General features: G+C 49.3%; 1 protein-coding gene across 6 annotated transcripts in view; it reads right to left on the bottom strand.

The window, feature by feature from the left end:
• Positions 1 to 1,305: 1,305 nt before the first annotated feature.
• Positions 1,306 to 25,740, bottom strand: part of KDM2B (lysine demethylase 2B) — a 123,760-nt gene continuing 99,325 nt past the window's right edge. For 3 of the 6 annotated variants that reach the window (XM_068562389.1, XM_068562390.1, XM_068562391.1), the window contains exons 8-19: positions 21,034 to 21,258; positions 15,617 to 15,760; positions 14,319 to 14,405; positions 13,876 to 14,136; positions 13,586 to 13,699; positions 12,905 to 12,943; positions 12,095 to 12,774; positions 11,256 to 11,419; positions 11,005 to 11,166; positions 10,107 to 10,325; positions 2,558 to 2,750; positions 1,308 to 2,452 (exon numbers count right to left, since the gene is read on the bottom strand). In XM_068562389.1, the coding sequence (XP_068418490.1) occupies positions 2,569 to 2,750; positions 10,107 to 10,325; positions 11,005 to 11,166; positions 11,256 to 11,419; positions 12,095 to 12,774; positions 12,905 to 12,943; positions 13,586 to 13,699; positions 13,876 to 14,136; positions 14,319 to 14,405; positions 15,617 to 15,760; positions 21,034 to 21,258 (2,277 nt within the window). In that variant the 3' untranslated portion in view covers positions 1,308 to 2,452; positions 2,558 to 2,568. Of the gene's footprint in view, positions 2,453 to 2,557; positions 2,751 to 10,106; positions 10,326 to 11,004; positions 11,167 to 11,255; positions 11,420 to 12,094; positions 12,775 to 12,904; positions 12,944 to 13,585; positions 13,700 to 13,875; positions 14,137 to 14,318; positions 14,406 to 15,616; positions 15,761 to 21,033; positions 21,259 to 25,740 lie in introns of all 6 variants that reach the window. The other 3 variants (XM_068562386.1, XM_068562387.1, XM_068562388.1) reach the window with 2 other exon arrangements.

The following is a 25,740-nucleotide window of genomic DNA, read 5'->3' as shown; positions in this document are numbered from 1 at the left end:
TGTCATTCCATGTTTTGGATGGGCCGTGGTGCCTGCCTTTGTAAAGGCCAGGATGCCTAGAGGAAGGAGGGTTACGGCCTCCCCTCTTTCCTGGGTTAAGAAGTTGTGATCTCACACAGGAAGTGGTCCTTCTGGTTTATGGTCCTTCCATTACTTCATCAGATACAGTGTATGGGCTCAGAGCAGCTGTTTGCAAGCATCTAGCTTGGCCTGGCCTCATCTAAAGCTCATTTTTGAAGGAATAAGTCTGTTCGACACACCATGGTGTGTCCTTACGGTAACTCCGGCTGCTCAGCCCTGGCAGCCCTTCCTTCACCTCCTCTCTTGGCCGACCTGTGTGCTCCTGGAAACATTATGGGGGAAAGAGGGCCCTCTAATGCCGAGATTCCACTTGAAAACCACTGTCCTCCTTCAACGGTTCCCAAGGGAGAAGATGCCTTTATTGGACATCAGGGTAGCTCTTAACTCGGAGGCTCACAGCACTCAGGCTGCCAGGAAAACTGCAACTTGACCTCTTGTGTGGGCGCTCCACGATGAACGATCAGGCTTGCAAAGGTAAGCCACATTTTTGTAAATAAACCACAGGGTGTTAAACTAATCTTAACCTCTTTTAAATGCATCTCCTGAGTTAAATTCTGGGGTGCAACAGCTTCAGATGTCTCCAATTTGAGTCAGAAAGTATCTCTGGATTTAAATTAATAGGCGGCAGCACAAACTAGATGGGATGTAAAACCATTTCACCGTGGCAAAAAAAAAAAAAAAAAAGGATGGGGGGCAGGAGCAGTATGAAACTACCATAGCAGGAGAGGCTAGTCCCACGCGTCCCAAGTCTGATGTTGCTGTTGATGACTGAGGAAGGAAGCTGGGTTATCTTCATTTTCAGATGACTAGAGCAGTTGTTCCAGTATAAAAATCCTGTGATCTAAAGTCTACTTCTCACTGGTTTCTATGTCTGCCACCTGGGGAAGTTACCACCTAACCAGGTGCCTCCAGCACCCCAGCCCCAGGTTACCAGTGCAGGATGTGGCCTCCTTGAGTTGCGTCCAGTGGCGGCTGAGGAGATGAACCCCTGTCCCCCTTTGGCAGTGGAAATGCCAAGTGGCTGTGGAAGTTATTTTATACAGGTGTGGTCAGCAGCACCCAAACAGGTAAGCCACCCTGCCCCTTAAGGCAGTTTGTACCTAATTCTTACACATGGACATTGGTGTAGCATAGTTCTTTCCTGTTATCTTTATTAGCTACAAACAGCAAGATCTCTTTCTGAAAATGGAAAAAACACGTACCAAGGGGCTGCCGCATTTCTCAGATGAATAAGAAATTATACCTTGTTTGCCTTCAAAACAGTATACACTGGTGTTGAGACTACTGCCTCTGGACTTCCTAGTCAAATTTCTAGTGCACCCCTAGAACAGAAACCCTCCAAGTCCAAGAGTGGTTTTTTTTGTACAATTGTTTATACAAATTCAACAAAGGTAAAACCGCGTCAGGGAAGGTCTAGGAAAACACCACCTTACAACAATGGCACTTATGAATGCATAACTTTACAACTAGGAAACAGCCATGTTATAAACCTTAAACGAGAACTCAACTCACACTTCAGAGAGAAAAAAGGAAAAGAAAGGCTATGTTGGATCGTTTATTCAACTTCTTGACTCACTGTATAAATTAGATCTGTGTAGAGTACAAGAGCTCATATGCGGGAGCAAAACCCTCCTGAGTGCAAAGGCTGAAGTCTGAATTTTAAAATTTTGAGAGAAAGGTGAATTCTATACAGAGGAAATTTAGCAAAGTGTCTCACTTTGACTAAAATTTACACATATCCACAACATGCTTATGTAACTTCTTGACATACAAAGCAGGCTCTCAACTTCCAGTTAGACATGCTTTTAACTGGAAGGTCTTAGCCTGTTCTGCCAGATCTGGGCACGTGTGTAAATGGATTCATATGAAGTACAGGTTAAGTTCTCTCCTACCTTAAGGAAACCAGGAAAGTTGGCAATCTCAAAACAATAAAAAACACTGGTATGCATTCAAACCTTGCATAAATAACTTTTAAACAATTTGTACAAAAATAGTTCTGCATAATGTAAGATGTAACAAAACCAAACAAACAAACATGTCAAGACGGCAGCTGTGGTGTGTGGTCCATTTTATGTTGACACCAAAACCCCCAAAGTTGCCAGGAATAAGGTGTCCAAAACAAAAAACAAACACCACCACCAAAAAAAAAAATTCCTAAGCTCATGCTTCCAGTAAGAGAATTTCTCCCAAGTCCATCCTCCTCTCCGACGGGAATGTCTTCTTGGTAAAGGCTGCCTTAGAAATGGTCCAGAAAGCAGTGCAGTTTTGTTTCAGAAAGACCAAAGGAAAGCGCCTGACTCACTCATCCCCAAAACGGTGGCGGACTGGCTTCTCCCTCAGCGAGACTTGCAAAATGGAATCGTTCTGTGGTCTGTTGTTCCAAGTTCCAAATTGAAAATAAAAGCCCTAGTTTTTGTAAAGTCTTTTACCCTCCCCTGCCGCGTCCCCTCCCCTCACCCACCCCATATTTACATACTTGTCCTTGGACTAACTCAGTTTTTGCAGGAGTTTTTCTTCCACTTGCCCGAACTGGACACTAACAGACATTTCAGCTATGAACTGCTCACAGCCTTCCTTGGTAACTTGCTTGCAGTACCTCAGGTCAATATGACAGATATTCCCACACCGTTTGAAGAAGGACAGGCACTGGTCAGTGACCTTATTGCAGTCTGCAGGGAAGAGGACACAAGGTGAGGTGGAGGAAGCGTGGAGCCGAGGGCCCTCCCCAAGCCCCAGGCACTCAGCAACAGAACAGCAACCGTCCTTGCTGGAAAGCTCTCTTCAAATGCAGAATGGTTTCATCTACCACTTACAGAAGTTTCATATATGCTTGAAAAGCATCCACACATTCCAAGTGAAATTGCTTGGACTCTTACCCCATGGCCGCCTCTTATATGTATATATTCTCACATCAGTAGGTCCTGTCTATGTTGTTTTATAAAGATAGGATCACACAATATATGAAAATAGCTTGCTTCTCATGTCTACTCTACTGCTGAGAACACCTCTCTCTGCAGGTTCTTGTGCGCTGTCTGCTTATTCACAGGGGAGAAGTGCTGGGGGAGTGAGGACACCTGTAAGGTCATCCTGGGATCCTCCCACTCCCCTGGGCACCAGCCCTTTAGACGGAGGCCCCGTGTGCCTGCCCGCCCTCTGGGGGACGTTTACCTCAAACCTATGCAGGAGACCAATGTGCTTGAAGGGGCCGGAGAGATTCTGTCCACAGGGAGCAAAACCAGAATTCAGAACCCTCCACCATGCCCTCACCGGTAGATGTCCTCTTCAACCGAGTATTTCTATCAATTTGGACTTTGCTTCTGTAGCACTGTTTTCTTTTAGAACTGAATCCTCAGTCAACGGGCTGCAACGCCAGCTCACATCCAACTGAGGCTGAGTCCCCACCCTGAGCCCAATGATTCCTTCATCTCAGTGGTATATTAAGCTGGAGACCTTTCCTCATCATCACGAAAATTGGTTGTGTGGGGAATATTATGGATAGGCCCATGATGGGTTAAACAAAGTCTGTTTAAGAGTGAAAAATAGATGTCCAATGAAAGGACAATCTGGGTTAAGAATTACAAACCTCAGGGCTTCCCTGGTGGCGCAGTGGTTGATAATCTGCCTGCCAATGCAGGGGACACGGGTTCGAGCCCTGGTCTGGGAAGATCCCACATGCCGCGGAGCAACTAGGCCCGTGAGCCACAATTACTGAGCTTGCGCATCTGGAGCCTGTGCCCTGCAACAAGTGACGCCGCGATAGTGAAAGGCCCGCGCACCGCGATGAAGAGTGGCCCCCCGCTTGCCACAACTACAGAAAGCCCTCGCACGAAACAAAGACCCAACACAGCCAAAAATAAATAAATAAATAAATAAATAAATAAATAAATAAATAATCCTTCCCTCTTAAAAAAAAAAAAAAAAGAACTACAAACCTCAAACCATGTGGCCTATACCTCACAACAAAATAAATTCTAGACAGATCAAAGCATTAAATTTTTTAAAATGATACTTATGGAAAAGAAGTAAAAATATCTCTGCTTGCAGACAACATGATCTTAATGCGATAACTAAGGATTACACACACACACACACACACACACACACAAAACTAATTCAGCAAAGTTAGCAGGATATAAAATCAACACACAAATATTAGTAGCATTTCTAAACACTAGCAATGAACAATCAAAGAAAATTACGAAAATTTCATTTACAATAGCATCAAAAAGAAAACATTTAGTAATAAATTTAACGAAGAAAGTGAAAGACTTGTACACTGAAAACTAAAAACGCTGAAAGAAATTAAAAGATATAAATGGAAAGACAGCCGATGTTCACGGATTAGAAAACTTAATATTAAAATGCCAGTATTACCCAAAGCAGTCTACAGACTCAATGAAATTGCTATAAAATACCAAAAGCGTTTTTTTTTGCAGAAAAAGAAAAATGCATCTTAAGAATCATGTAGAAATTTAAGGGACCCTGAATTGCCAAAGCAACCCTGAAAAAGAAAAAGTCAGAGGACTCGCACTTCCTGATTTCAATACTACAAAGCCACAGCATGTGTTACTGGCATAAGGACAAACATATACACCAGTGGAATAGAATTGAGAGCCCCAAAAATAAACCCTCAAATGGTCAAATGATTTTTGATGAGATGCCAAAACAATTCAGTGGGGGAAAAGACAGACTTTTCAACAAATGGTGCTGGGAAAACTGGGTATCCACATGCAACAGGATGAAGCTAGACCACCCCCCCCCATCACACCATATACAAAAATTAAGATTATTCAAAGACTTAACATAAGAGCTAAAACTATGAAACTCTTAGAAGAAAACATGGGAGATCTTCATGACCTTGGATTTGTCAACGGTTTCTTAAACACGACACCAAAAGCACAGGCCACAAAAGGGAAAAGACCGAACTTCATCAAAATTAAAAACTTTTGTACAAAGGACACTATCAAGAGTGAAAAAACAACACAGAGAATGGGAGAAAATATTTGCAAGTCATGTATCTGTTAAGGAATTAATATCCAGAATATATAAAGAAATCCTACAATTCAACAACACCACAAACAACCTGATTAAAAAATGGGCAAAAGGGGCTTCCCTGGTGGCGCAGTGGTTGGGAGTCCGCCTGCTAATGCAGGGGACACGGGTTCGAGCCCTGGTCCGGGAAGATCCCATAAAAAAAAAAATAAATTAATTAAAAAAAAAAAAAAAAATGGGCAAAAGACGTGAATAGACATTTGTTCAAAGAAGATACACAAATGGTAAATAAGCAAACGAAAAGATGCTCAGTATCACGAATCATTAAGGAAACGCAAGTCAAGACCACATTGAGATCTTCATACGCATTAGCATGGTTTTCACTTAAACAAACAAAAACCCCCAAACCCCAGAAAATGTTAGTAAGGATGTGGAGAAGTTGGAACCCTTTGCACTGTTAGTAGGAATGTAAAACAGTGCAGCTGCTCTGCAAAACAATATTGTAGTTTCTCAAAAAAAAGTAAACACAGAATTACCATTTGATTCAGCCAGTCCATTTCTGGTTATATACCCAAAGAACAATGAATTTATACACCCATGTTCACAGCAGCATTACTGACAATAGCCAAAAGACAGAAGCAACCCAAGTGTCCATTAGCAGATGAATGGATAAATAAAATGTGGTGTATATATAATAAGCCAGTCCCGAAAGAAAAACTACTGTATGGTTCCACTTATGTGGGGTACCTAGAAGAGTCAAATTCAGGGACAGACAGTAGAATGGTGGTTGCCGGGGGCAGGAGAGGAAAGGGAGTGAGGAGTTAGTATTTAGTGGGTACAGAGTTTCTGACAGGGTGAAGAAGAGGTTCTGAAGACGGATGGCGGCGGCTGCACAACTACATGTCCGTACTTAATGCTAGTGAACTGGACACTTAAGAATTGTTAAAATGGTAAATTTTATGTTATGTGTATCTTACCACAATAAAAAAATTTTTTTTAATTTAGAAAGCTGGAGAAAAGGTAACAGTTCACTAGACTTGAGAAAGCTTAACCCCAAACTGGCTGAAGGAAAAGCCGAGAAGCAGATTTCTTCTACAGAAGACCTCAAAGGTACAGGTACTGGAAGCAACAAGTACAACGAAAGTGGGGCTAAAGATGGGGTTAGAGACAGAAGGACTGGTTGAAAATATATTTAAGGAGCAGTAAGAGGCTGAAACTCCCTTCCCCAGCAAAAGAGGGGAGTTTGTCTCTGATGGGCAAGAGAAAGTCTCTAGACCAGGCACCACCAGGCACCGTGGAAGGTAGGGGCACCCCATGAAAAATGGGGGTTACAGGGAAATTTACCTGCTGACTGTCGAGACCTCCAGACTCCTTCCCTGCCAAGCCCTAGAACCCTGGCAGCCCGGCCTGAGCCCTTCGGTTGGGAGGTCAAGGAAAAAGTGTCCTTTGGCAACCTTGACCAGCTTAAGAGGAAAGACTGACAGATGTCATGTCTGGGTTTCCCCAAAGAAAACAACCCATGCTGACCACCCAATGATACCCACAGCAGACCAGCTCCCACCGTGTCCCCAGAGCCTCCAATCACCTGAGCTGACAACCTCATGTTAACACTAAATCTGAGAAGGGCCCCTTAGGCAGGCCCACTGACTGCATCTGAAGGAATGTATGGTCTATGTGGAGAAGAAAATAAAACCATCAATATCCTCAGGATGGACAATATCTGGATCCAAGAAACAAGAACATGCCACTTTCCAAAAGTTCAGAGAACAAACTATAGCTGTAAAATTAAAAACACAGGCTAAACCATATGAAAACTGCCAATATTTGACTGTTTTCTGACCTACATAAAAAGCAGCTTCATATGTTTGAACCTAAAAAAAAGCAGAAATGAAAAACTCACTACAGTTGACCCTTGAACAACACGGGTTTGAACTGTGTGGGTCCACTCATATGCTGATTTTTTTCAATAGTAAATATTACAGGCTACAGATTAGTGGTTGAATCTGAGTTTATGGAGGAAGTGCGGATACCAAGGGCCAACTGTTAAGTTATATTTGGATTTTCTACTGCAAGGAGGGCTGCACCCCTAGCCCCTAACTAGTTCAAGGGTCAGCTGTATATGAATTCTGTGATAAGTGGAGGAAAACCAGATACAGAGGTGGGAAAAAGGAAAAAAAATTAAAGGTATCAAAGGACTACTAAAGAAAGAAAACAGAAGGGAAGGAAATTAAATAATTCAAGGAAATTTTCCAGAACCAAATTGAGAGATTGAAAGCGCTCAGGAATGCTCAGTATAATCCCTGAAAATGGACTCAAACCAAGGCTCATCATCAAAAACTGCAAAAAACTTTGAGATAAAGATCATGTCCTACACGGGACTTCCCTGGTGGTCCAGTGGCTAAGACTCCACACTCCCAATGCAAGGGGCCCAGGTTCGATCCCTTGTCAGGGGACTAGACCACATGCCGCAACTAAAGATTCTGCACGCCGCAACGAAGATCCTGCATCCCGCAACTAAGACCCGGCGCAGCCAAATTAATTAATTAAATTTTAAAAATAAATTTTTTAAAAAATTAAATAAATAAAAAGATCGTGTTCTACAAACTTCCAATGAGAGAAAATATTCACTGAAGGATGGAGAATCAAATCGTTTTGGATATCAACTCTGGAAGGCAGAAGCCAAAGGAGCAGTGCCTCCCACTTTGTGAAACAATATGGTTCCCAAACTAGGACTATATAACCAGCTAAGCTATCAATTAAACATGAAGGTATAATACAGCCATTTTCAGACATATAAGGTCTGGAAGATGTCCTCTACCAAATGAGTAGATAAACCAAGAAAGAAGATACGGGACCAAGGAAAGAAGGGTCCCTGCACAAGACAGAAACCAAGGAAGTCCCAGGACGGGAGCTGTGCAGCAGGCAGAGACAGCCAAGTTCAAGTGGGGGCAGGAGGAAAAGAAGTCCAGGAGGGTGGTTTCCTACACAGACTGGTTGAGGGCCTGATGAGTTCACGGGGGGAAAGAATAGTACTCAAGTCTGTTACAGAGTCTGTTTAGAAACTAACCAAACAAAAATGAGGCAATTATTAACTCTAGGGAAAACAAACCAAAAAAATGTGCAAGAAAGGAAACATACCCATAATACACACTTTGGCTCAACAGTGGACAATACTTACATGGCCATAATAAGGTAAATAATAGTGACTTAACCACAAATTGGGAAGATGAAGGGAGAAAAAGGAGCAGGGTAAGAGAATGTAAGAATGGTAATCCTTGTTCTCTGCATAGCAAGTTAACAAACACAGAGCATCTGAATAGGAAAAACAAACAAAAAACAACAAGAAATAGCAATGTAGGCTTGCTGTTTGGAAAAAATGGAGGTAAACAGAAACAAAGAGCTCAAGAGTTGAAGGTGGTTGCCTCAAGGTGAGAATCAGGGGCAGGGAAGGGGAAGCCAAAGGGCCACCTCGAGCACCCAATTAGCACTTCTACACGAAATGCAGCCTGAATATCAAAAACTAGACAACCACGGCTTCACTCTGCCACTAGACCTGATCCTCCAACCACACTGAAGGATCTGGAAACATGTCAAGTGCCATCCATTTTGTGGCAGAGACTTATTTTATCATTAACTAGTTGTACTGACAGGAGGGGAAAACATTTTAAAAGGAACTGAATCTAGAAGAGACCGGGTATGAGAGAGATGGGCCTTCATATACATCACAGCTCTTAACGCAAACGCAGAGATCTGTACGTAGGTCCTGAGACAAAACGACGACCTGAAAGGATTGTGGTGGAAAACAAAATGCAAAAAGATGATTTATACAAACACACATCATGGACTGTGCTGCAGGGGAGGGGGATTTATACTGGCATCTCTGCTACACATGCACAGTAACCAAATGAGAATAAGTGAAAAGAGTTCATTACTACCAGGCACTTTAGAACAAGATGCTCCCCAGGCCCTTCTCCACGGGGCGGCCCCAGCATCAATTCAAGACCACGAGCTGAGCCTGGAGCTGGGGTCTTGGTGAAAGCTCACCTCAGTGTGGCTCTCTGTTCTCTGCCTCCATGGAATGCAACACCCCCCCGCCCCCCACCTCGCCACCAATACTCGCCAAGGAGGGGGGTGGGCTCCCTAGGCACTAAGGTACAGCATCAGCTCCCACTCGGATGTGGCACTGGTAACAGGAAGGCGTTTCTCAGGCATGAACGTGGGATGGAGAGAGGGAAACAGCTAAACAGTATGTGAATCCTGACCAAGCCAGACATCAGATTGGATTGTGTCAAAATGTAATTTAAATGAGGTGAGGGTATCATTTATTACTTGGTAATTTCTGGAGGAAAAAAGTTTCTTTTCTCCTTCTTTTTTTTTTGGTCGCGTCCAAATCTTACACGCCCAACCTGACCATCCTGAGCGATCAGACGAGAACTGGGTTAGCTGGGCTGAGAACGGGCAGCGTTGCCTCTGTCCACCTCCCTGTTGGTTGTGCCCCAAGTCCTTAGGAACCAACTCCAGCCCCATCAGTAAGTGGGGGGAGTGAGGACTCCACTGTGGGGTTTCCTTCTTGTCAACAACAGGCCCCTTGATAGCAGGGTCAGGAGGGGGACACGTAAGCGACAACAACCATGGCAGAAATCAAGCTGCTTACTCCATTGGCCCGGCCTGGCCTCACTGCCGGCTACTCTCCCACACCCCCTGCTGCCAGGCGCCAGGTCGTCCACAGCACCCAAGGGAAGCTTTTCTAGCCCATATTTTGGGTCAAGATCCACTGCTATGTGCTCATGTGCTCTCACTGCCACTAGCACTATTTTTTGGTAGCAATTATTTAAAATCTAATAACGCTGATTTGTTTAATGTGTGTTTCCCCTCTAGACTAGGCCATGGGTCTGTCTTGTTCACTGGTGTGTCGTAGCGTCTAACACTGTGACCCTATAGCAACAGGCACACAAGTATTTCCTTTCGAATGCAGAATGCCCAGCCTGTCCCCCGGGGTCCTGGGCAGACCCCGATGGGTGCCCCTGACTGACCTGACAGGTTGATTTCGGTTAAGGAGTCTCGGGTGGTGGTGCCCACAGCAGTGAGCAGGTTGATGGACTGGTCAGTGACGTGGTTACAGTAACTAAGGTGGAGCTTGGAGAGCAGGGGCATGTGGCGAATGATAAGCCGCAGGGAGGCGTCTGTGATGTCCAGGCCGGCCAGACGCAGCTCCACAATGTTCCGGAGCTTACTCCGATTGTCCATCTGACCTGAGGGAGCAGGACAGAGAGGCAACATGTCACCCTGACATGACACTTTACAAGGCCTACCAGCCAGGTGGAACACCTGGGTTTCATTTAGCCGTTGAGTGTCTCCCCCAAAAGATCAAAACTGGTTCCAACACTTAAAAGTCGGAATATTCCACATCAAGTTTTACACTTGTAGGTTCTTTAAAAGTCAGAACACCTAGAAACACAGAGCCTGCATTCCACCCAGCAGTGCTCAGCCAGTTGGAGTACAGACAGCACAGCATCTCTGGGTCACCACAGATTCCTCATTTAAGGTACTGGTGGGGAGCAGTGAGCCCTGCAACCCGACCTAGGAGGGCTTCATCCCGTGAGGCCCTGTCCGGCCACACTGACCCCGATGCTTGAGGCTTAAAGCCAACGAAGGACAAATTAACATAGAAGCAGTGAGAGGCACACAGAGTTCCCAAAGTGGCATCCTGGGAGCCTCTGCTCTCTCACGGGTCCCCTCTTGTACCCAAAGCTAACTGAGAACAGCAGCTGGGACTCAGCTGGGACTTCAGCTCTGCGGAAGCCAGAGAAGGCTTGAAGACATGACTACCAGATGGGGTCTGGTAGTCAGACCAGATCCAATGGCACAGCTTGGTCATGCCACCTTCTTGTGACCCCCCGCCTTGGGTACACCCCTGTCCCGGACACTCACCTGGCCTGTTATCTGTAGGCGGGGACAGGAGATCCCGCATCTGGGCGTCCTTTAGTCCTTCTACCCACTGGACATCCAGGGTCCGGAGCAGCGGACAACTGGAGCTACAGAGGGCTGAGACTGCAATCCATGAGCAGCCGGACAGCACCAAGTCTCGGAGCCCTGGCGGGGGACAGAGAGGAGGCGGCAGGTCAGGTGATACACCCCAGCCCCTGCTACTGCACACTGAGGGTCCCTGGCCCAGTGCTCACCAGGCAAGCGGTTGATGAGCCAGCTCAGCTGTTTCTTGGAGATATTGGTCCAGCTGAGGTCCAGGGAGACAGGCTGTCGCCGGATGATGCCGCTCAGCATCAGGGGTGTGATGGACTTGCAGTGGTTCAGGTCGATGCGGGTCCATAACCGCTTATCACAGCACCTGCGGGCCAGGCCCAGCAGAGGGGGCAACGTCAGAGTTGGGAGCTCTCCTGGGGAGCCCCCCTGCATGGCTGTGGTCAGTCCCCCACCTACCAAGCCCAGGGGGAGGCTCCTTAACTTCGTCCCCTGGACCCTTCTGTTTAGTTTCCGTCTCGCTGGCACCTGAGAGCCTCTGCTCTGATTGTCACAGCCCTTCCCCCCCACCCCCATGGAAAGTACCAGAAGCTGTAGTGTATTTACTGGGGGCTTAATTACACCCTCCACAGGCCATATCTCAGAACAACCCTGCATCATGCCTGTTCACAGATGAAGGTAAGTAACTTGGCCAAGGTCAGAGACCGTTCCAGCTGGGAACTATCAAAGCAGGGATTAAGGTCAGGAACTGGCATGGCACTCGTAACCTGGGCTAGCTCTTTAAGGACAAGGACTCCCCCTGGTCCTCAGTTCATCTTCCACGAAGCTAAATCAGGAAAGCAAATAGGGTTCCCCTCTTTTGACAAGACCACACTGACTAGCTGCTAGACCTCTTTGAGGAGGACACTTAAGCTGGACGGGGCTTAGAAAGAAAGAGCATCACGAGCGACTCCAGTGGGGACGCATGTGCCATCCCTGGTCTAGCCTAAGCCTTAGCCTGACCCCCTGGTGCCCCCATCCGAACTCAGCCGGCGCCCCTCACCAGCGGTTCCAGGTCCTGCAGACCCGCATGCAGACACACAGGTCTTGGTGGCTGAGGTAGCTGAAGACGGCCATCCACACCTCCCTGTGCATAACGTGGGCCGCCCCATCATCCAGGGGCAGCGAGTCGGGCGGGGGGCTGATGGGGGGCGGCCGGATCACATGTCGCTCCATCTGGATGCACTTGGGCGGGGACACGGAGGGAGGGGGCCGGGAGATGACTCGGGGCGGGCTGCGCAGGCTGGGCCCCAGCTGGTGCCGCAGCTCCCGGGGGGTGCCGTTGGGCCCCTTGCTGAAGCGGTGAGGGCGCTCACAGAGGCCCAGGGGCCGCTTGGGCTCCTCGTTCTCGCTCTCAGGCTCCGACTTGATGGGCTGGTGGTTCTCGTGGGCCAGGCTGCTCTCCGTCTTCTGGATCTCCTGGTTGAGCTCCTTGCTCAGCTCCTTGCTCAGCTCCTTGTTGGGGAGTCGCCGCTTCCGGCGCATCTTCACCTTCCTCTTCTCCTCGGGGCCCTCCGCCCCCTCTGTGCTGGGGCCGGCGGTCGGGGAGCTGGAGCGGGAGTGGTCGCTCTCCCTCGTCTTGGGGGGCGCCTCGGGCAGGTCGTCCTCCGGCTCCTGCTTGAAGCGCCTGAGAGGCTTGTTGGCCAGAGCCATTCGGTCCTCAGCGTTCTTCCAGGACCGCCGCTGAGGGAGGAGGGGGAGCGTGGGGGGGTGAGCCCCTAGACCCGGGGCTGCGCCTACCCAGGCCTCCCACCCTCCACCCCAGGACCCATTGCCCCGGGAGCGGACCTGGGGCGAGGGCGGAAGATGGTACCTTTTTCCTGAAAAGCTTATCTTCTTTGCCGGGTTTTAGCTGTCACAGGAAAGAAAGGATGCAGAGCTTGCTCCCAGGGTTCGTGGGATTTGATCCCCTCTACACCCAGCCCCACCAACAGAGGCTGGAGGGTCACCTTCCCAACAAATCCCATCTTCTCTGCTCTGACAGATGGGTGGGCCCTGCCTGCTGGTTTTAAGGAAGAAGCTGGAACTGGCGGAGGGTGATCGAGCTGTCCCCACCCAACTGACCTCCCACCCCTGGACAGACCCAGAGATATGCAGTCGCCCATTCAGGTCGGACTTGGCTCGGGGAGCCTGTCCCAGAGGCAGGGTCTGCAGGATTCCCAGCCGAGCCTTAATGGCTAGAGCGAGAAGACAACCAGGCGCCACCTCGTGGCTGATGCTGGAAGGGCCGGTGGGCGAAGAGGGGCCGCCAGGATCCTCGAGGTTCCCCAGATCCACAGGGCTTCCCCGCGGCAGCTTCAGCTTCCCAGGCCCCACGCCGGAACCACGAGCCAGAGCCTCGGGGCTGAGGCCTGGGAAGCTACGGTGAACAGGTGCCTCGGAGCGTCTGCGGCAATGGGTTCGAGGACCAGTGGGGCGGGGCGGGGCGGGGCTGGGGCGGCCCGGGACTCGTGAGTCCCCGGGGCCTGGGGAGGGCGGGGCGATGTGGGAGCACCTGCTGCTGGAAGTAAGTGAGACTGGATCTCCACCAGGGGCTGAGGCTGCTGCCTAGAGGGGGCCTCGGCGAGAGGTGAGAGGAGGAACCGGGGGACGTTTGAAGCGTCGAGGCCTAAAGGGGTGGGAAGAGGAGTGACTCGCTGGTTTTCCCCTCCTTTCTCTCGGGCCGGGCTCTCAGGACTTCCGTGACTTCAGCTCTCCCCGCCGCCCATCCCCGCCCCCGCCCGCGCGCCCCTGCACCCGGGACCAGCCAGGCCACCCCTCGCTGCCCGCCCCTCCCAGTCGTACTCGCTTGCGTCCACTCAGCTCCTGGGGCTTCTCGTATTTCCGCTTCCTCCTCAGGTGCACATCGTCTGACTTTCGGCGCAGGATGCCGTCAGGGGGCAGCTTCTTGGGGTGCTCGTCCGACCTGCGCCGGGGCGCCTCCTCACACTCACTCCTCCGCCTGGCAGGCTCCTGCCCCTCCTTGTTGTCGCGGTTCATCTTCTGCTCCTTGAGCAGGGAGCCGGGCAGGTTTGAGGCGTACTTAAAGCCAGGGCCACGCTTTTGCTTGTAGGCCAAAAACAGAGAAGGAACACACGAACTGTATATCTTTGGACATGCCCTTGCCCCCGAGTCCGCGGTACCCCTCAAGCCCACATCGCCGTGGGCGGGGAGACAGGCTGGGTCTGGCAAGGCCAAGGTCTACCCCCTCCCGGGCTGACCCCTGGGACTTGGAGCCCGGCACTCACTTTCCCGGTCTTGCCGGCGTGGTTACACTTTGGACACTCCCAGCAGTTTGGAAGCTCATCGTTGACCACGCCCTCTGACTCCTTAATCTGGGAGGGACACACAGCAGTCAGCAAGCAGGGAGGGGGTGGACAAGGCCAGCTCCACCAAGGGCATCAACACCCCCTCCCAAAAGCCATTTCCATACCACCTTTGGCCAAGAGAGAACAAGAGTGGTTAAGACGGGCGGCTCTGGATTCAGGTCAGCATTCAAATCCTGATAGTGCCTCTTCCTAGCTCCGGGACCCTGGGCAGATCACTCCACCTCTGTGGGCCAGTGCCCTCAGCCATAAAATGGAGTGTGCCTGTCTCACTGGAGTTATGTGAGAATTCAATGAGGTAACCTGGTAAAAGCAATTAGCTCAGGGCCTGGCACCCAGCAAGGACCCACACACCATTCAGTCATTTAACAGCACCAAACTGGGTGCGTGGTGTCAGCAAGTCAGATGTGCTTTCCCTGGAGCTTCTGATCCGGGGGAGAGAGAAGTGACCAGGGGCCAGGGGAAAAGCATAGCACCCCTTTTCAGAGGGGGAGGTGTGTGTGCTGGGGAGAGGGGAGAGTCACGACAAACCCCACTACCAGCACCGAGGGAAAGGGGACTGACACCTCAGAGTTGAAGCACCCTTTGGGGCAGGCCCACTCTCATCTCTCTAAACACAGGTACAGCTGGGCTGATGGGAGGTGCCAAGTAGGCTGACATTCTCTTGAGGCAGAAGGTATGAGCTATGTGCCAGCCCAGAGCAGTCTCTTCCTTTCAAAGGTGGAACCTGCTGCCTAAGACAGGCAGGCACAGCACGACGGTCCCCAGGAGGCAGTCCTGCCCTGGGCACACCAAGGGAACAGGTTCCTGGCACATGGGACAGGAATGCAACCACCTGTTGTTACAGGACCCGCCCTCCCCTGGCCCAGGCCTTTTTTCCCAGAAGCCCTGAGAGCAGCCCAACTACCCACTCTCTCCCTCTGGCCCAGGTGCAAGACTCTGGGAACTCTCTGTGGTTCTGAGGTCCTGGGAGGTGGAATGTGTGTGTCTGTGTATGTGTTCACTCCCGCAAAGACATGGGTGCAAGGTCTGAGCTACTCCAGAACCTTCTCGCCCTCAGCTCATCATCGGACACAGAGGATCCCCCAGACTCAGAGTCCTCCAGGGAGGGAACCCAGTCTCACTCCCCTCCACCCCCCAAACCCCCAGGGCATCGGCACCACCAGAGGCCCAGGGTGAGGCGCCAAGCGGCACAGCCAGATGTCCCCGAGGCTGCTCACCTTAAGGCATCCAGGGTGGATGATTTCGTTGCAGATGGAGCACTCCATGAGCATGAGGTTAAACTTGCCTTCTTCCTCTTCCACTGTGTCCTCTTTTCCTGCCTCGCCACACACTAGACACACGGCGGTGTGGGGCAGCACTGGCTGAAGAGCGGGGAGAACACACAGGAGTCAGCACGGCCGGGACCCCATGGGAAACACATCAAAGGCAATGAGGTGCTGCCCTGGGGCCTTCCAGGAGAGAAGAAGGCTGGGGGAGAACCAGCCCAGGCACTGCCCATCATTCATGCATTCATTCATTCATTCATTCAAATACCTATCTGGCTACTACCTCCACGTGCCAGGTACCACTCCAAGTGCTGGCTATAGCACTGAACCAGAGAGATAAAAGTCTCTGCCATCCTGAGCTTACATTTTAGTGGAGGGAGGCGAGCAAAATGAAGAAGAGTCTGTTAGATGGTGACAAGGGAAATGGAGAAAAATAAAGCAAGGAGGGCCAGGCCAGCAGTGAGGTGGAGGAAAGGAGGGCTAATCTGAAACGCAGGGGTCAGGGACAGCCTCACGTATGAGAAAAGACCTGCAGGAGGAGGTGGGGCATGAACTGAGCCCAGATCTGTAGGGGCTGAGGCCGCATCTCTCCAGCGGCTATCAAAGCACAGTCTAAGGACTCCGGGTCCTCGAGACTTTACAGGGAGGTCAAACTATCTTCAGAATACCACTAAGACATCATCTGCCTTTTTCACTGTGTTGACACTTGCACTGGTGGGTGAAACTGCTGGCACCTGTCAGGGCAGAGGCTCCAATGTGCCCAGGCAGTCACTGGGCCATTCCTGGCCACATGCTTCTTAAAAAGATCACCAGTTTCATTTAAGGATATCTTTAATAAAGCAGTAAGAATTATTAATTTTATTAAAACTCTGACCTCCGAGTACACATTCTTTTAATATTCTGCATGACAAAATAGGAAGTATGCATCAACTACTTCAGCTGAATACCAAAGGATGATGGTTATCTAAAGGAAAAGCTCTTGTGACCAAGCCGTGAACTGAACTGGTCACTTTCTCCATAGAACACCATTTTACTTGAAAGAATGACTGATTATTTAAAAAAAAAAAAAAAAAAGGTATTGGCACATCTTCTCAAAGATGAAATAAGTAAGCCTGTCACTTTCAGAAAAATAACTTAAAACATTTGTTGCAGATGATGAAATTTGAATTTTCAAACAAAAATTAGAATTTTGGAAAACTTACATCAGCCACTGTGAACTAGACAGCTTCTCGATACTTAAAAGACTTTTCTGAGGACATTGGTGCTGGTGTTAACAAATGTGTTTTTTTTTTTAAACACTGTATAACACTATGTACGCCTATTTGGAAAATCTGTAAAACTCAGTGAGCCAGTGTTTTCCAAATGACCAATATCTGATGTTATAACATTAGGCATGAGCAAATGAGGGGCAAGAACGACTAATGAATTTTAATGTAACAGTAGGAAAAGTTCACTGATACAGTTTCAGATTCCACATTACAACTAACCTTTAAGCACTTGCCACCTGTTGAGCTCTGGTGGTGGATGAGAAGTATATCCACGATTATCTGAAAAGGCTATTAAAAGACTCCTCCCAGGAATTCCCTGGCAGTCCAGGGGTTTGGACTCCACGCTTTCACAGTCACAAGCTGAGCAGCGCAGACCCACCCACCAAAAAAGACTCCTCCCTTTTTCAACCACATATTTATGAGGCCAGGTTTTCCTCATATAGTGCCTCCAAAACAACATCACAGAATGAATATAGAGGCATATATGAAAATCTAGGTCTTTTCTACTGAACCAGGCATAAAAAAGATTTACAAAAACATATAACAATGCTATTTTTCCTACTAATCGTTTTTGTTTCGGAAGATGTTATTTCTCCTAAAAATGTTATTTATGTTAATATGTAGTGGGTTTCTTGTAATTTGTAAATGAATTCAAAATATTTAAAATTTTTTATTACAGTAATATTAATAAATAAACAACCCACATAAACGAAAGCTCTTTGGGGTTTTCATAATTTTTAAGAGAGCAAAGGGGTCCCAAGACCACAAAGTTTGAGAGCTGATGTACCAGACTATAAACCCCTGTGGACAGGCTCTCAGTCTCTCCTCCTTATACACGTCCACCTCCCAGTACTTGGGATCCAGAGGAAACACGCAACCAATTTTTATTAAACTGAGTTAGAATAGCTTCAAATAAGCTGAGATACACTCCACCAATAACTGGAAAAGTCTGGAAAATGGATAGAACACTGAAAGCAAAAGAGTCATCATTCGTTCAGACTCCGAAGTAGGCGAGGAGAGACAGAACCAGTCTCTGCAAAGTTACTGCAGGAGGGGAAACCCCGGCCAGGGCTACAGGGAGAGCGTGCTGGGCAGTGGGAAGGGATAAAGTCTGTGGAGGAAGCCTCCCCCATGGGAAGAGAGAGACTCACTCATCAGGGAAAAGGGCCTGGAAGAGGAGTAGAGGTGGGTCTGCCTGGGTCAGAGGTGGGTAAAACGTGGCAGGAAGTGCCCCAACAGAGTACGAAGCCTGGAAGAAGAGCAAGGACCTCGAGTGAGGGTCGGGCTAAGGTTGCATTTGCCATCAGTCCCAGGTTGGAGAGGAAGACACACACAAAAAAAGTGAGGTTTCCTTCAACCGACAATCCCTGTGCCAGGCACTGGGCCAGACACCAGGGCTGCAAAGAACAGGTGACAGCAGAGACAGCTTCCTATAACTGGACCTGGGTCACTGGAGGGAAGGTGAGGGTGAAAGAGAAAGTATGGCTAAAGAGGAAGAGATGGGGACTTCCCTGGTGGCGCAGTGATTAAGAATCCGCCTGCTAATGCAGGGGACATGGGTTCGAGCCCTGGTCCAGGAAGATCCCACATGCGGTGGAGCAACTAAGCCCGGGCGCCACAATTACTGAGCCTGTGCTCTAGAGCCCGTGCTCCGCAACAAGAGAAGCCACCGCAATGAGAAGCCCACCCACCGCAACAGAGTAGCCCCCGCTCGCCGCAACTAGAGAAAGCCCACGTGCAGCAACGAAGACCCAACACAGCCAAAAAAATAAATAAATTAAAAAAAAAAAATTAAGAGGAAGAGACGGTCCTGGGGCACTGCTAACATGCCAAGTTTTAGGTGACACTGTTCTCAAAACCCAGAGTCCCTATGGACAACTCCTCTTAAACCATGACAGAATGCAATAAGTCATGGACCCTCACTCCAGAAAAGTGCACATACACACAGGCACACATATAAAAATCTGTATTTAATTTCAAGGGGGTGCTCAAACTCCCTGAAATCCATTCAAATGACCTGGTACAGGTGACAAAAACACAAGCAACGAAACTTCGAAACCTCTACACAGCAAAGGAAACAATCAACAGAGTGAAAAGGCAATGTACATAATGAGAGAATATATTCACAAACCATGTTATCTGATAAGGGGTTAATATCCAGAATATATGAAGAACTCCTATAACTCAACAACAAAATACAAACAATCCAATTTTAAAATAGGCAAAGGACTTCAACACATTTGTACAAAGAAGGTCTACAAATGACCAACAATCACACGAAAAGATGCTCAACATCACTAATCATCAGAGAAATGTAAATCAAAACCACAGTGAGGTTATCACCTCACACCCATTAGGATGGCCACTATCAAAAAAGAAAAAAATAACAAGTGTTGGCAAGGATGTGGAAAAACTGAAACCCTTGTGCACTACTGATGGGAATGTGAAATAGAGCAACCACTGTGGGAAACAGTATGGAGATTCCCCAATTAAAAACAAAACGACCATATGATCCGACAATCCTACTTCTGGAGAGATATATATATATAGCAATATGCTTTTAGATATAGCGATATATCCAAAAGAATCCAAAGCAGGATCTCAAAGAGATACTGGCACATCCATGTTCGTTGCAGCATTATTCACAATAGCCAAGAGGTGGAAGCAACTTAAATGTCCGTGAGCAGATAAACAGATAAAGAAAATGCAGCACATCCATACAACAGAATATCATTCGGCCTTTAAAAAGAAGGAAATCCTGACACATGCTACAATGTGGATAAACCCTGAGAACATTAAAGCTAAGTGAAATAAGCTCACAGAGAACATTAAAGCTAAGTGAAATAAGCTCACAGAGGGAGACACCCTGCCTGAATCCACTTACATGAGGTGTCCAAAGTAGTCACAATTAGAAACAGAAAGTAGAAGGGTGGTTGCCAGGGGCTGGGGGAGGGGGGATGAGGAGCTGCTGTTCAATGGATATAGAGTTTCCATTTGGCAAGATGAAAAAGTTCTAGAGATCAGTTTGCACAACAACGAGCATATAGGTAATATCACTGAACTGTACACTTAAAAATGGTCAAGATGGTAAATTGTATAAGTTTTGGACCACAATTTTAAAAAGAGAGACAGACATAAGGAAAACACAAAAACACAAGCAGTATGTGTTGGAGGGAGAAGGGGAAGGTGCCCCAGGCTTGGAGGGGCATCAGCAGCCAGGGAGGAAGCCTCGCCTGATGCCAGGCTGGGCCTGTGAGGGTCTTACCCAGGGCCAAGGATCCTGTCCCTCCTGCTGAGCCTGCTTTCCTGTGGGAGCACGGAGATCACCGCTCCCTCAGGGAGGACCCTGGGGCCCGGAGCAGTGCCCTAAGGAAGGCAGAATGCCTAAGTGTGTGCAGGGGGGATACACGGGCAGAGCCAGGACCCTGCTGAGTTGCCAGAGCCTGAGCCCACTGCCCTGTCCTGGGGCAAGGCCGGAGGCCAGGTGAGATGGCCTGGAGGGGCTGGCCAGGCTTTCCAGCGGCCCAGCTCCTCCTGGACACCGTAAATCAGTCCTCCTTCTCTGGGACAGCCCCCTCAGGAGGGGCACTGACCTTCCACCCAGACCTCTGACTTTGAAGGCAGGACAGGAAGGAAGGGAGGGCCCAGAACCGTCATGAACTGGACCATAAATGATGGCAACAGGGTCACAGACAGGACAGGCTGCCCTGACATCTTTAATGGCAGAGACTTCAAAGTACTCAGTCATCTAGGGAAGGAAGGAGTTATAAGACCAGCAGACTACGAAGGAAAGGGAGCCTGAGCACATGGCAGGACCCCAGAGTCCTGCAGCGTGGAATCTGAAAACAGCATTAGTCTCCCCTTTCTTCCCAGGAGGGAGCACCCCTCCGGGGTTTCTGCTGTGGCCACATTCTCTTCAAGCGGAGGGACTGGACAGACCAATGAGCAGAGGAACAGACCGGCCTGAGGCACAGGTGGGGCCTGCATTCAGGAGCCCCCGCGTCCTGGAGCAAGGAAGGGCTGCCACCTCCACTCCCGGGGGGGGGGGGGGGGTGGAGAAGCACCGCAGCCACTGGGAGGGGCGCCCCTGGGGGCACTCACCGCGATGCACTGCCGCATGATGCAGCTCTGCTTCATCCGCCCGGGGCCCCCGAACTTCTTCATGTCCTTGCAGAAGTGGCACTCTCCGCACTCGGTCCGCAGGCAGGCCTCGCACTTGCGGCATCGCGTCCGGCGCCGGCGAGCTCCCGCAGTGGTCCGGTTGGCGGCCAACTTCACCGCGGAGGCGGGGCCCAGCTTCCCCTTGGGCCGACCTACGGCCCGGTTCTGTGGGAGCACACACAGGACTGGTGAGATGGGGGCCCGCAGGGCCGGCCAGGCCCCGAGTCTGGGGGGTTATGGGTTGAAGTGTGTTCACCCAAAAGGTATGTTGAAGTCCTAAACCCCAGAACCTCAGAACGTGACCTTACTTGGAAATTGGGTCTTTACAGACGAAACTTTTAAAATATGGTCACTAGGGTGGCCCTAATCCAATAGGACTGGTGTCCTTGTGAAAGGGGTAAATTTGGACACAAGCACAGAGAAGTCTTATGTGAAGACACAGAGAGAAGACGGCCATGTGCCTGGAGGGATGCCGCCATCTACAAGCCAAGAAACGTCAAGGAAGCCAGCAAATGCCAGAAGCTGGAAGACGCAAGGAAGGGTCCTTGCCTAGAGCCGTCATGGAAAGCACCGCCCTGCAACACCTTGACTTCTGACTTCTAGGCTCCAGAACTGTGAGAGAATACGTTGTTTTAAGCCACCCAGTTTTTTGGGTTTTGTTTTTTTTAATTTTTATTGGAGTATAGTTGCCTTACAATGTTGTGTTAGTTTCTGCTGTACAGCAAAGTAAATCAGCTTTATGTACAAATATATCCCCTATTTTTTAGATTTCCTTCCCATTTAGGTCACCCTGAGTAGAGTTCCCTGTGCTATATGGTAGGTTCTCATTGATTACCTATTTTATACATAGTATCAATAGTGTATATATGTCAATCCCAATCTCCCAAGTCATCCCACCAGCACCCCTTCCTCCCTTGGCATCTGTACGTTAAGCCACCCCGTTTGTGGTGCTCCACTATGGCAGCCCCGGGAAGCTGACAGGGACACCCTGCTTTGGAGGGCAGCGCACCTGGCTCAAGAGCCTTCTGCAGCCCCCCCACGTCAGGCCAGGCTCCTCGGGCTACCTGTGCTTCTGCAGGGAGGCCACACAATCCGCCTCTGTTCCCTCTGCCAGGGACACCCCCCCACCCCCACCCCACTCGACTAATGCCTGCTCAGGCTGCAGGACCCAGTTTAAACACTGCCTTCTCCTGGCAGCCCTTCCTGACCGCCCTGCACTGGGCCCCTGACACAGCATAACTGTCTGTTCTCTCATGGGTCTTCCCTTTTGAGACAGGGAGCTCAGAGAGGCAGTTATGGAGGGTGTCTTGTCACCACTGTCCCTCGACAAGATGGCTGGCACCTAGCATGTGCTCAATAAACCAGACCCCAAGAGAATGAGACAGTAACCCTAAGGAACTGATTTCTGAGACCTTCTCCCTGTGACTCAGGGAAACAGAGACAGGCAGATGAACAGAAAGTGGTACTAAATGCTGAACAGGGCACAAGCCAGCCACATGTCCTGCTCTGAGGTCCTTACAACCTGGCCACCAGCCCCAGAGCCTCTTGCAAACCAGGATCAGAGACCAGCCGCTGGGACGCTGTCCACCCACGATGACAAGTAGGAAGGACCAGGATGGTAGGGAGAGTGTCTCATCTGAAGCACCTTTCTGAGTTTGCTGAAAAATGGTCCATCCCTCTGTCAGAGAGACACACTCTCACCCCAAAATTATCTGATCTAATTGGCATCGAATGCTTAAAGCCCTTCTCAGCCAATTAAACAAGCTTCAGTCCACCTCAGGCTTTCCATTTTAATTGCTTGTCATACTTGGATCCCTAAACAAAATCCCATCGCTCGCTAGCTCCTGGGTCCAGAAGTGTGGTTACAATGTACCATAGTGCAGAGGATCTTCCTTCCAGGGACCCGCTCTCCCACAATGCACACAGCTCCCCACTCCCAAACTACTGGGGCTGCTTAGAAACTTATAACCACATCAGCAAGGAAAACAGTCCATGGTTCTCCGAGAATCAAGCCTTGACCCCCACCATTTTATCCTGCAGAGCCGTGGTCCCTGTGCATACCCGAAGGTCCCACACACACCTTTTGGTATTGACACCTAAGTGGATCCCTTCCCTCGATTTATTTTCCCAAGAGCCTGCAGCATTCAAGGAAACTGCGAATGCCTCTGGTGGTGAGGCACCCACGTCAGGAAGCGCTGCGGCTCTGGATCTTTATCCCTCTCAACTTGCTCTGAACTCCAAAGAGGAAAGGAGACCCGGCTCTACTGGCCCACATGTCCTCACCTCCCTGTGCCCTAACCCCGCCGCTCCCACAAGCCACACCACCCGGTGGGGTAAGGGGCTGCCCCAATGCAAGTTACTCCTCCTGCAAGCAGTGGAGGGCCTCCCCATGCACCGCAGCCCAGGGAGGTCTGGGGCCCCCAGTCACGGACATGGGCAGTTCCACAGCCGTGGCACTGCCTGTCAATTCAGGTCAGGTCTTGCTGCCAGATGAGTAGTGGGGAAAAAAAAAAAAAAAAAAGGAAAAAAAATCAGTTTTCAGAGACTTTAGATTTGAGAACAGCACGTAAGGAACTGTGGACCTGAAAACTAAGCAGCAAGGAGTGCTGAGTGGAAGCAGCGATGACAGGGACGGTGACAGCAGTGCAGGTGGGTACTTGCCAAGTGCCTGTCATCTTGCTCTTCATTTTACGTGTGATATTACCTAATTTCCCAATAATAACCCTATGAGAGATGCCATATTTCAGATGAGGAAACTGGAGCTAGAAGTTAAGTGACCGGCTCAAGGTCACGGAGCCAGAGGAGGATGTGCGTCTAAACACTAAAACCACATCTAAACACTATAAACCACAGTGATGCACAGGCCACGTAGGACAAGAGACCCCAGAGTCCACGGGAACTGACCACACGCCCTGGAAGGGGCCCACAGCTAGTGCCTTGATGCCCTTAGTAGGACAGGTGCCAACAGGAGGTGCAGAGAAGCACATCAATTTCCAGAGAAATGGAGACCAGGAAGGTTTCTCCCTCTCTTCACAGCCTGGAAGACTCTCTGGTAAAGAGCACACATCCTGTTAGCAACCCACTCCTCAAATCCCTAAAACATGGGCCAAGGGGTGGGCGATTCAAAGCCTCGAGTCAGGTACAGAGAAGGCAGCCCGTGGTTCAGCCTCCAAGGACAAAACCAGAGGTGAAGGGCTCACACTCTGACCCTGGAGCAGGAGAGTCTAAGGACTAGTTTCTTTGGTGAAGGACTGAAAAAAAAAAAGAAAAAATTTCAGGAGTCCAAACATGGCTCTTGCCTCCCACTCAGGAGCGTCAGGTATACATAGCAGCTGAGCACCTCTGGCCTCTCTGGCCACTCAAAAGTAAGAGAGTTGGGTCGATCCGGCCACAGTCACAAAGCTCGTACTTGACTGTGAAACAAGCCCACTTTCCTGTGCTTTCCAAAGTTCATTCTCATCTGAAGAGGCACTTTTCCAAACGATGGAAAAAACCAAATCTGCCCGGATCTTGATGGCAGCTGAGACATCCTGGAAAATGACAGAGCCAACGACAGACAACGCCTCGAAGGAAGAGATATAAGGGTGGCTGTTTCCAAAGACCTTGTTTCAGGCCCTCTCTGCCAGGCTGCCAAACAAGCTAGAAAAGCTGCTGCTGCCTGCAGCTTCGCGGGCCAGCTTGCTGGTCAGGAGTCAACTGAGCAACACTTGTAATGCAGGATCCTCCTAAAGACCACTGAGAAAATCAACAGGTAAGAAAGACATCGGAGGGTCTCTATTAGGGAAGGTGAACAAGCCTCGTTTTGGCTTCTGTCCTAACCTCTTTTCGGTGACATCTAAAGGTTCACAAACCAATACTCAATTCCGCTCTATCCTACCTGTGCCTCTATTCATTCAAGTAACCCAAAATGCCCCTTTGTTAATTTCAGCCTGAAATGTTCTTCTCAGCGAAAGGGAATGATGGCATCCACTGACTTCCACATACAAACCAGCCTCCCAAACCCCAAAGCCGTTTGTTGATTTTATCAGCCCAGAACTCATATCCTCAGCTCCATCTGGTTAGGAAAATTGGGTCCACACGCCCATACACACAAATCTTAGTATTCCAACACTTCTTCTCCATCAACATCTCACAAGTATCGTCCTTAAAAGGAGTACTATTTTTTAAATAAAATTTAAAAAGGAATACTATTGGGCTTCCCTGGTGGCACAGTAGTTAAGAATCCGCCTGCCAATGCAGGGGACACAGGTTCGAGCCCTGATCCGGGAAGATCCCACATGCCGCGGAGCAACTAAGCCCGTGCGCCACCTACTACTGAGCCTGAGCTCTAGAGCCTGCGAGCCACAACTACTGAGCCCGAGTGCCACAACTACTGAAGCCCATGCGCCTAGAGCCCGTGCTCCGCAACAAGAGAAGCCACCCAATGAGAAGCCCGTGCACCGCAACGAAGAATAGCCCCTGCTCGCTGCAACCAGAGATAGAGAAAAGCCCGTGTACGGAAACGAAGACCCACGCAGCCAAAAATTAAAATTAAAAAAAAAAAAAAAGGAATACTATTGAGATAGTTCATTTCATTCCACAAATATTAACTAAGTGCCTCCTATCAGATCCTATTCTCCAGAATATTCATGGGCAGAACCTTCAATC

Source organism: Eschrichtius robustus, chromosome 14, assembly GCF_028021215.1.
Source record: "Eschrichtius robustus isolate mEscRob2 chromosome 14, mEscRob2.pri, whole genome shotgun sequence".
In the NCBI taxonomy this organism is placed as follows: Eukaryota; Metazoa; Chordata; class Mammalia; order Artiodactyla; family Eschrichtiidae; genus Eschrichtius; species Eschrichtius robustus.
The sequence above is the reverse complement of the archived record's forward strand: the minus strand, read 5'-3'. Positions and strand labels throughout refer to the sequence as shown.